General features: G+C 39.8%; 2 protein-coding genes across 2 annotated transcripts; one reads left to right on the forward strand and one right to left on the reverse strand.

Annotated features, from left to right (window-relative positions):
- Positions 1-340: 340 nt before the first annotated feature.
- Positions 341-919, reverse strand: LOC137815836 (uncharacterized). The gene is made up of 2 exons (XM_068618948.1): positions 590-919; positions 341-502 (listed from the first exon to the last, which is right to left on the reverse strand). Exons 1-2 carry the CDS (start codon positions 917-919, stop codon positions 341-343), a joined length of 492 nt encoding a protein of 163 aa, XP_068475049.1.
- A 4076-nt stretch (positions 920-4995) lies between these two features.
- On the forward strand, positions 4996-8208 carry LOC137815838 (LOB domain-containing protein 20-like). The gene is made up of 2 exons (XM_068618949.1): positions 4996-5361; positions 7903-8208. The coding sequence occupies exons 1-2, from the start codon at positions 4996-4998 to the stop codon at positions 8206-8208; spliced, it is 672 nt and encodes a 223-aa protein (XP_068475050.1).
- Positions 8209-11353: the final 3145 nt, after the last annotated feature.

The following is an 11353-nucleotide window of genomic DNA, read 5'->3' on the forward strand; positions in this document are numbered from 1 at the left end:
GGAAAAGCATGCCGTCAATCAAAGTATACTTCCCTGCATTCTTCTTAACCATATTTGCTTTCGCGGGCTCGGCTAGCAGTAAACCATCTCCTAAATACAGCTGGTACGGGGTGATCCAAGTCTCTGCTGTGCCACCCTGTGAGGTAGCCATTCCTTCACCTTCCTGTACCTGGCACGTCGCTACCCTGGGGACCTTCAATGTCTCCTAGGTCAATGACCGATGACTTCTTCCGTCCTTAGGCCCTATCTCCAAGATCTCCACTTGGCCTGCCTTTGGGAGATTGTCTCCTGCTGTTCTCGGAGACTTTAGAGTCTCATGTATCTCCGACCTATTCCGATTTCACTTTCCCGAGCTTGCGAACTTGGTCAACAGATCAGCCCAAGAATTTTGCTCCCTTGGCACATGGACGAGTTCAAATTGGGTTAAAGCTTTCATCAGAATCATGACATACTGGTGGTATGCAGCCAACTGCGGGTCTTTGGCTTGGTACCTGTTGGTCACCTGTTTTGTAACAAGTAACGAATCGTTCTTTACCAGTAAGCTTGTAGCTCCCAACTCCTAAGCTAACAACATTCCTGCTATCAGGACCTCATACTCGCCTTGGTTAGTGCTAGCCTTAAATGCAAACTTCAAGGATTGTTCAATCAATAATCCACTGGGACCCTCCAGAATGACGCCAACACCGCTACCCTGTTGGTTGGAGGACTTGTCTACTGACAAGTTCCATTGGAAGTCTCCTAGATCGGAATGAGTATCCTCCGATACCAATTCCACCACAAAATCTGCGTAGATCTGCCCTTTTATCGGCCCTCTTGACTCATAGTAGATATTGAACTCGGACAGTTCCACTAACCATCGCACCATTCGACCCGCAATGTCAGGTTTTTGCAAGAATTTACGGATAGGGAGGTCGGTCATCACTATAACAATAAAACTTTGAAAATAATGCCGCAACCTCTGAGCTGTGAACACTACCGCCAACGGGACCTTCTCAATTTCTTGGTAGCGCTCCTATGGTCCCTGCAGCACCTTGCTAACAAAATAGATTTGTGTCTGGACCTGTTCCTGGTCTTGTACTATTACCGAGCTAATTGCTCGATCTATGATGGCGAAGTACAAGCGCAGGGGAACACCAGCTACTGGCTTCCCGAGGACAGGAGGGCTGACCAGATACTCCTTCTACTTTACAAAAGCCTCCTAGCACTAGGAGGTCCATACGAAACGATTATTTTTCTTCTGGCACTTGAAATACGGGTAACCCTTATCTCCGCTTGCAAATAGAAAACGTGGAAGGGCCGCCATACGTCCTGTTAACTATTGGACCTCCTTTATTGTGGCGGGGCTTCTCATCTCTATAATGGTTGCACATTTGTCTGGGTTGGCCTCTATGCCCCTCTTAGTCAACAAAAATCCGAGGAACTTCCCAGCCTCTACCCCCAAACACACACTTCTCGAGGTTCAACTTCAAGTTATACTTAGCAATGGTTGCAAACAACTCTTCAGATCGATCACGTGCTATTCCTTCTCCACAAGGGTGAGGACCATGCCATCTACATAGGCTTGCACTGTTTGTCGAGTAGGGGGAGAGAATCCTATCCATCAAGTGTTGGTAGGTGGCACCAACATTCTTAAGGCCAAAAGGCATGGCCTTGTAGCAGTAACTAGCAAATTCCGCCATGAACGCGGTCTTACTTTCATCGTTGGGATGCATTCGAATCTGGTTGTAACCCGAGAACGTGTCAAGAAAGCTCAGCAGGTGACAACCCGAGGCACTGTCGACCAAAGAGTCGATACTTGGCAACGGGTGGGAGTCCTTTGGGCAGGCTTTGTTTAGGTCGGTAAAATCGACACACATACTCCACTTTCCATTGGACTTCTGTACCAGCACCACATTTGCTAGCCACTCAGGATACTGGATTTCCCTAATGTGGTTAGCATTCATCAAATTTTGAGTTTCTGCCCTTATGATCAGGCGTCTTTCTTCATTAAACTTCCTCCTCCTTTGAAGCACAGGCCTGACCCTCGTGTCCATGGTCAACCTGTGACAAAGAAAATCAGGATCTATCCCCGACATATCTGTTGAGGACCACGCGAATGTGCTCATGTTCTGGGCTATCCTCATCTTCATGTGCTTTGTTGAAGCTACCACACCCAACTTGCTTATAGAGGGTCTCCTCAAAAGCAAGTTATAGGCAGAAGGAGTATTAACCACAACATACCTCATTACAATGGTCCTGGCAGCCTCCTTGTCCGAGAACGTTGTCCTCGGGTCTACATACCCTCGCACCTCCACGTGGTCACCTGCAAAGCCCACTAGGCATCCATCATGGGGCCTCAACTGGTCGGGGGACAACCGCGGGTTGACGAACGTTGACCAAAACATTACAACGGTCAAGCTCCCTTGATCGATGAGAACTCGGTGTACTCTCCTTCCTACTATGATGACCAATATCACTACTGAGTCATTGTCGTGGGGAACTACGTCTGCCAAATAAGCCTTTCTGAAGTAGAGATCGGGTTCAGGAGAGTCATCCTGATCCCCTGTTTCCAACGACATCACAACCCTCGCGTACCGCTTGCGTTTGGTGGTCATGCTACCTCCTCCAGAGAAACCTCATGATATGGTGTTTAACTCGGCATGGATGGGGACTTCATGCGTCTGGTCTCTCGGGGCGTTTTTCTCTTGAGGTCCTCCTTGGTCAGACTCGAGGTACTCCCTCAGAAAGTTGTCCCTCAGGAGCTCGACCAATTGATAACCTAACACCATGCATCGCTTAATGTCGTTTCTGATTCCTTTATGGAACTCGCACCACACATCCTTTCGACCCCCCAGATTCCTGTCTGTTTTCTAGGGGAACCTCAACTTTTCTGATACGGCTAGTATGCTGATCCTTGTACGATATCCGAAACTTGGGACGAAACTCGTCCTCCTTTCTCCTAGATTTGGCCTTGCCCTTCTTGTACGGCGCGTGCCTAGTGTCTGTTTTCTTCCCCGTTGAGGTCTCATGAACCCTCAGGGGCCGAGAAGCCTTGTTGGTTTCTTTCGGCTTAGCCACCCGAGGTTGCGGGCCATTATTCCTGGCCGCCACTGCTTCCTCGACGTTAATGTGGGAGACTTCTCTCCACCTAATCTCGGAAAAGGTGTCTACTGGGTTCCTGATCAGAGAATCGCAGAACAGTCTAGAACCAACCCCTTGCTCAAAGGCAGACACCATGACATTCTCGTCGTGAGTTCGGAGATTCACAGTAAAAGCCCATAATCAATTCAGATAGTCCTTCAATGACTCCCCTTTTCTTTATCGCACACTAAAAAGATCGTATAGCACTGGGGGCTTCACCAGATTGGTATAAAATTGCTCTCTAAACAGCTTGGCGAATTGCACAAACGAAGTAATGTGGCCATCTGGGAGTCCACTAAGCCACTGTATTTCCATACCTGCAAAAGTACTCATGAACATCTTACACCGTATTGCGTTTGATCATCCCGAGATGATCATTTGAGCATTAAACGTTGTAAGATGGGTCTCTGGATCCTCTATCCCTGTGAACGTGATCTTGTGGGCCACGTAGTGCACGGACACTGGTTCGTCCATGATAGCTCGAGAGAATGGTTCAGCATTGTCCCTTTCATATAAACTCGCCTCCCGTTCTCTTGGGGGTCGTCAGTCACTTTACTGGAGATCCCTGCGCAACTCCTCGTGAGTTTTGCGCAGTTCTTCCCGCAACCTTTCTTGCTCCAACGCAGACCGCTCATTGGCTTCTCGTAGCCTCTCCTGCTCTTGTCTCGACTGCTCGTTGGCCTCCTAGAGAGACCTTAGGGTCTCCATGAGTTGTTGCAGTGTGGTAGCCTCACCTCCATTATGTCTCATTCGTACTTGTCTCGTATTTCTCATCTTCATCTGGAAACTTGAACTTAACTACGGATGTGGATGGGATCAAGTTTAGCAGGCCGCACGGTGGGCGCCAAATGTTCTCACCGCTTGACTTCTTCACCGGTTGACTTAGGATGAACGCACCTCCTTCTATGTTTGGAGTCATGTGACTCTTAGCTGCTTCGGGTATGGCTCCGTTGTGACAGAGGACGCCCTACCTGTTGATGGCACTCTGACGCTCAAATCAATAAAGGCTCACAAAGCAACAAGAAAACTCAGTTTAATTTGCAAAAACAGTGTACCTTCATCTGGGGTCTCAGACCCCTTTTATAACCATACAAGCAACATGCAATAACTCTCATTTCGAATGTAATTGCTTAAACTAGGAGTTTATTTGTTTTTTGTTTTTTCTACATGGATTTGGTCTAGTCCACCATGCTTTTGTTTTCTTTTTTTTGATTTAATGTTATGTTATTTTTCATGTGATTGTACATGTGGCCTAGAATGAGTTTTATTAAAAATAAAAAAAATGCTTATATATTTTTAAACTTCTAGCAATACTTATTAGAATTTATTAAATTAAAGTAATACTTAGGCATGGAACCAATCAACATTATATCATCCTACAAAGAGCAATATAGACACCAAGTTGATGTGATATGATGGATAAATAACCTTATTTCTTAAGCATGTGACTAGGTTCTTAGTCTATCCATATAGAAAAATATTTACCATGACAGGTTAACCCATAAATAGATTTTAGTACCTTAAAGAATTAATCCTTAATTTCTAGCTGAAATACTTTGGTTCCTTCCCCCAAAAAATAAGCAAAATGCTTGTTATCTTGCCCATAGTTTTACACAACTAGTAGTCTGATTATTTGAAGATGTTGCATTAAATACATCCCTAAAATAAGTATTACTTTAATTTAATAAATTCTAATATATAATAAAAGCTTAAAAAAACTGATAAAAACCGATATACATTGTAACGTCTCTCACTTTGTTGAAGAAGAAAAAAAGAACTTATTACATTCCCTTTCCAACTCTCAGAACCATTAATAAATATTCACAATAACACCATCACTTCCATCACTTTCACTCTTGCATTCAGAAACTTAGAATGACTAATCCGGCACAAGAGAATGTTAATGAAGGCACTTCCAGCAGAGCAAATAAGCAGAAAGGCAAGGTCTCAAAGCGTGTCAGGTCACGAGCATCATCTCCTCCATGCGCAGCATGCAAGAAAATGAGGAAAAAGTGCAGCAGTGACTGCATCTTTGCACCTTATTTTGGTTCTAGCCAGGGCTCAGCAAGGTTTGAAGCAGTGCACAAGGTGTTTGGTGCAAACAACTTGTCAAAACTATTGCTAGAAGTTGAAGTGGCTCATCGTAATGAGGTCATAAATTCCATGTGCTACGAGGCTCAAGCAAGGCTAGCCAATCCTGTTCATGGTTGTGTCTCCACCATTTCTGCTTTACAACAACAGGTTTGTTTGATTACTCAATGTTTAAACTCTTGCTATTGCCTTTTTGTTTATGTTTTAGTGTTTTTCTTTATTGTTATTTTTCTGGTAATTCCTTCTCTTTCCTCTCTAGATAACCTGTTTTGTTTTTCCCTCTCTAATTAGGACTACACATGTTTATAACTCATCATAAACATTCTACTTAGTAAATTATGGTTTTATTTTATAATAGTGCATTCTACTACCTAGCTCATGTTTTTTCCTTTATTGTATTCTATTTTATTTTGTTTATCTAATACTTTTTGAGATCCCCAATTTTTAAAAATCCCCAAACAAAACCCTTTCTTCCCTAACTAAAGCTTTAAAACATCTCAACTCCTTCTCTCCCTCATGGTCTTGTGTAAGAAGGTTGGCAAACATGATTGATTGTGAGATGGAGCATGAGTTCACCGAGAATGACCCCAATTTTTTGTTCTCAATTCATTTTCCACTTTTAGAAAAAGTGATTTTGAGGTTTTTGTTTGTTGCACATGTATAAAGACATGATTAAAAAAATTTATCGGTTTTCAAATAATTACGTAATATAGAAAATCATAATAGGTTCTTAAAATTATTTGATTGTCACATCTATTAAACAGAGAGAATGTGTATCTTTTTTCATGAGAGATTATCCTTTAGTGTTTTAGAGATTCGATCAGATAGATGACTCTCTGGTCCTTTTTTCTACGAGAGTCAATTCTTCAGTATTGTGGAGATCTAACTAGATCAATGACGATCCAAGGTTTTACTCCTTTTGACTCTCAACTCTGCTATATCTCTTTATTGATATAGTATGAAGAAACATACGCACTTTTCAAGAAGAGAACCTTGTCTCTCTGTTTTAGTGATATTATTCTCCTATGCCCATCTCATATCTGTCATTATCAAGAAACTACTCTTCGTTGTCCCAATTAATGTTTTATTCTTCATTATTAATTAATTTATTGATTGATTTATTTAAGTAACAAGTAACGTGACTCTCACATGAGACATAAAACCTTACAATGTGTTTATTCGTAACGTTTTAACATTGAATGAATAAAATTTAATAAATATGTGTGGTCTCAATTAAATAGGAATACCAAAACACTAGAAACTTATTAAATAGAAACTAATTTTAGAGACAAAAAATAATTAGTTGTTATTTTGATTAATTTAGAAAGTATAATTGGTAGCTAAAACATTTGTAGTTAATTAGATACCAATTTAGAAACTATTTAACAATAATAAAAACTAATTTAAATACAAATAATTTTTTAGTGTCTAAAATAGTATCTAATTTAGTCAATGTAAGTCTCTTAAATTTGTTTATATTTAATGATTTTCTTGTAGTGAAGTTATTTAGAGTAGACATTAAAAATTAAGTTGTTTATTTTGGTTCCCTTGCCCTTGAAATTTTTTTTCCTATCTATCTTCATTTTTATCATCACATTATTTGTAAACACAGTCAACTCTCTCTCTTCCTTTTAATTTTTATCCATATTTCTTCCATCAATTCACACACTCCAAAATAGTTAATATTTATCTTTTCCCATTTTATAAAATGTTTGTCGTATTACAAGAACTAGCATAATAAAGGTTTGTGTTAAAAATCACATGAAAACATTAAGACACTATATTTGTTTTTATTTTGTTAAAAATATTAAATAAAATGGGATTAATTCATTCATTCATTTTTAAATTCTAATCATTTATTAATTTATAAAAAAATTGTGCCACATAGAAGACATTTTAATGTTACTTCAAATTAAGTCAAACATGGATCCATAATCCACATTGAAGCTAAAATACATGAATAACTTCCATTTTTCACATTTAAAATAGGATCCAAGATTGTAAACACACAAAATCATCTTTGAAAGGAAGTTGTGTTACATTGAGTAACCCTTGATTCAAAGTTTTTGTAAAGCTTTTTCTATATATCAACTTGTAATTTGAAATTGTTTCATGACTACATGACTCATATTTGATGTTAATAAATAGCATTTAAAGCATACAAGTATTACTTGAGTCACATTATCTTCATCCATCAATTATGATTGGTAGATTTCATGATTGCATAAAAAATTAAACAACACCAGATTCAAGGTTAAGTAATACTTCAACTATATTGTATGTTCTTATGTTTAATTTTGATTGTTTTTCTTTTACATCAATAAGATTTTATATATAACTAATTTTGAATACAAAATGTGATAATCTCAATCTTATTCCTGAGAAAACTAAGGAAACATGTTATTATGAGTAAATATGTGTGTTTCTCAATAATTTTTACTATAATATTGTGAACTATTTTTTTTTTTTTTATGATGTCTATTTGTATAGTTAAAGACATACTTATTGAATAATCTTAAAACAATTTCTCTAAGGGTAAAGTAGTTCTTTTTCCAAAAATAAATTCTCTATGACTATTAACACTAGTAAAATTAATCAATACTCTTATATAAATATTCACTTTCTTGAAAATATCATGTTAATAATATAATTCATGAATAAAAAGGTATTCATTTTGAGTTAATGATTCAGGTGGCGATGTTGCAAGGAGAACTTGTTGTGGTTCAAAATCAATTGATTAACACAAAAAATTTATATGAAAGTCTTCTTCAGAGAACATATCAATACCAACAACAACCAAACATCAATGTAGTTATGCAACCTACACAGTCCAACAATTTGACTCCTTCTACCAATAGTTTGATGAACAGGAGCTTCTTTAACCCTGGTTTTGATAATCTTGCAATGCAGACAACACCTTCAACAAACAACATGGAGCCTCGTCAGTTTTGTGGGCTTCCCCATTTCAACAATGACATAACGCATCTATTTCCATGAGTTTTTCTTTTATGATCATTTCCCAAATATAAATTTATAGTAGTATATTTTTTTCATAGACAGGTTTTATATGCACTATCTCATAGAATTTGCAATTATTATATATGTCATGAGATTTTTTTTTAATGTTTTTATGGTTATATCACTTTGTTACAAGATTATTAGAAAAAAAAATTGTATCAACAATTTTAGAGAACAATCAATCACAAACCATGAAAATTTTTGTTATGTAATTATAGTGTTTGTGACAAGGATCGATGAATACCTAATTGTGAAAATTTTTGTTGTAATAGTATCTATGGTTATATTACTTTGTTATAACAATACTAGAAAAACCTTTTATTTTAACAACAATTTTTGGAAAAACAATCAATCAATTACAAACATGACAAAAAAAATTATGTAATTGTAATGTATGTGACAAACGTTGATTAATACATAATTGTGGCAAATTTTGTGGTGATAGTATGTCTTTGCTAACTACACTCAAAATTCATCGCAAAAAGAATTTGAAGTGTTTTAAAGGAAAAACCTTGTGACGGATAGATCTATCTTTAACAAGATTCGTCATAAAATGCATCACAAATTGTATGAAAAACAATCCGTGACAATTTTGTGATTGTAGCTACTATAGAAAAAGTCTCCTATAGAAAAAATATATCACTTAAGTCGTTAAACTTTTGCTTCAAGTGAGCAAGGAAAAACTGTTATATGGTTAAATTTGTGTTTGTGAGCTTGCTTAAAGCGACAGTGTTGTCACTTAAGTGGTATAAGTTAAGTGAAATAATTTTTGCTCCAAACGACACTGATGAGTGAGCTAAAAAGAAATTGCTCAAGGAAAAATGGTTTTCAATTTATTTTTTCTTTATCATCTTGCTTAAACAAACTTTATCTTAAGCAAGATGATAATTCTTTTAAATACTAACAATTATTAAGTTCAAGATAAAGTTTGCTTAAGCAAGATGATAATTTTTCTATTAAGTAGGTCACTCAAAATGACCTAGAATATATGTTTAAGTGAGGATTCTTAGGTGTCCATGCTTTTCCTTAAACATGTAGCTGAAAAAAAAAAAAAAGAGGTGCTTAAGCTATGAAATTTATAAAAGTTTAATTCCTTACTGTTGGACACTTACTGATCCTGTCGGTTGACTTAGCGCTAGAGCGTTGCCTCGTCATGAACACCTCACCAGCTTGACTCCACGTGCCCTTCAAGTCCACGCCACAGAAAGCCTCTCTGAGAACATGAAAACACAAGGTGGCACCTCTGCGGCCGGTGGCGCTTCGACGCTCAAGTCAGTAACAAGAACACCCAAAAACTGAGAGAAAATATGCTCTGTAGAACCGTACTCAAGGCACACAACCCTAGCAAATGAGCCGTAATGAAAAACGTACCTCTGCAAATTCTGTTAAGTTTACCTTTATAGCTAGGTTTCTTCTCTCTCCAGGCCGTTATGCTTTTGGACGCGTGGCTCGCATCTAGCCCTGCACGTGTCGCCATCTGGGCTGGGATAGCAGGTAGCACCCAACCCTACACGTGTCATTATCTGAGATAGGGTAACTCGAGCGTCATTCTCATACCGCATCCAACCCTACACGTGTCGCCATCTGGGTTTGTGGCAACTTGAGCGTTATTTCTGCGTAGTAGCCAGCTGCGCGGCTAAGTCCTCTACTCAAGGAGCAAGCTAGCACGCAATATGCCCTAGAACACCACTTGACAAGGCGAGTATCGGGTGCAACAAAATGTTCAGCGAGAAGGCGAGTATCTGCGACTTGTTCAGCGAGAAGACTAAAAAGGTTTAAATCCGGCGGCCTACGTGGCTTTGCGCGTTGGCGCTCGTACTGTTCACTGACTTGACGCTTCACCAACTTCTTCGATCATTCGACACGTGCACTCATCAACGGCCATTATTCATTGTCGTTTGCGCTTCTCGCAACGATCGAAACTCTTAAACACTTCGCGCTATTTCACTGTTTGATTATCTTCTACCTCTCTTCGAACTCTCGAAACGCTCCAGCGAACGCTCCGATTCCCCCAACCACCATCTTTCTGAATACTCTTCTGATCATCTAAAGGTAACTTTTTTATCACTTCTACTGATATTTTCTGCATTTTAATCGGTTTGCATCATCCATTAACTGTCTGGAGCATACATTGTGGGATGTTTTCTCTGCTTTGTTTTCTCTTTTCTACGCTTAGGGTTTCTGAACCTTTTCTCTGCGAGCCCCCCTTGTTCTTCCATCCCCTTCTCTTCTGTCGAGTCTCTCTATTTACGAACTCTCAAATCTTCCCTTTTAGTCTTCTTGCAGCTTCCTCGATGGCTCGTTCAAAAATCACACCAAACCCTCCTCCATCTCCTCGCAACCCTCCGACGAAAACCCGTAGGACGAACCCCTCCTCTTCTCGCGACCCTCCAAGGGATCCTAACGTCCCTTCCGACCGAGTCGCGAGACCCGCGTCCTCTCGACCTAGCCAACCACAACCAAACCAACGCGATGGTGAAGCCTCTTCCAGACTACAAACGACTATATCCGTGGGCCTCCACAACCCTGCTGGGTGAGACTTCATCTGTCAACTCTGATCGCAATATCCTTCGTCTCAAGAAAGGTGATCAGGATCACCTCTCTTTCAGCAAAGAGCACGATGACATAGTATCTGTGCGCCCTTGTCCTCCCAGTGAGCCCATCTGCACCGACAATCAGGGGAGCGACGACGCCCCTTTCTGCTTCGTTTACACCACTATGTTCAAGAAGGTCAAGCTTCGGTTTCCCTTCACACGCTTTGAGAGGAAGCTCCTGACCGAGCTCGACATAGCCCCCGCCCAGCTCCATCCCAACAGTTGGGCGTTCGTCCGGGCTTACCAAATTATTTGCGCGCACTTGGGACATCCGGCCTCGGTGGATGTGTTCCTCTACTTGTTCGAGGCGAAGAACCCGGGCAACCGTCTATGGGTTAGCCTCAATGGGGTCGCTGGGAGGTCCATTCTCTCCATCTTCCAGCAATCTTATAAGGATTGGAAGGGGAAATTCGTGCGTGTATGCTGCAGCGACCAAGACCCTTCCCTTCTCGACGGGTTCCCCTTGTTTTGGGTGAACAAGGGAAAGAAGGAGTCGAGCTTCAGGAAGGCCAGGGGGCCAGAAAAAATGG

The sequence above is a fragment of the Phaseolus vulgaris genome, chromosome 1 (genome assembly GCF_000499845.2).
Source record: "Phaseolus vulgaris cultivar G19833 chromosome 1, P. vulgaris v2.0, whole genome shotgun sequence".
Taxonomy (NCBI): Eukaryota; Viridiplantae; Streptophyta; class Magnoliopsida; order Fabales; family Fabaceae; genus Phaseolus; species Phaseolus vulgaris.

Coding starts and splice junctions, on each gene's coding strand:
- LOC137815838 (XM_068618949.1), top strand. CDS start 4,996: ATGACTAATCCGGCACAAGAGAATGTTAATGAAGGCACTTCCAGCAGA. Junction 5,362..7,902: donor TTTCTGCTTTACAACAACAG/GTTTGTTTGATT, acceptor TTAATGATTCAG/GTGGCGATGTTGCAAGGAGA.
- LOC137815836 (XM_068618948.1), bottom strand. CDS start 919: ATGACCGACCTCCCTATCCGTAAATTCTTGCAAAAACCTGACATTGCG. Junction 503..589: donor CTAACCAAGGCGAGTATGAG/GTCCTGATAGCA, acceptor GTTACAAAACAG/GTGACCAACAGGTACCAAGC.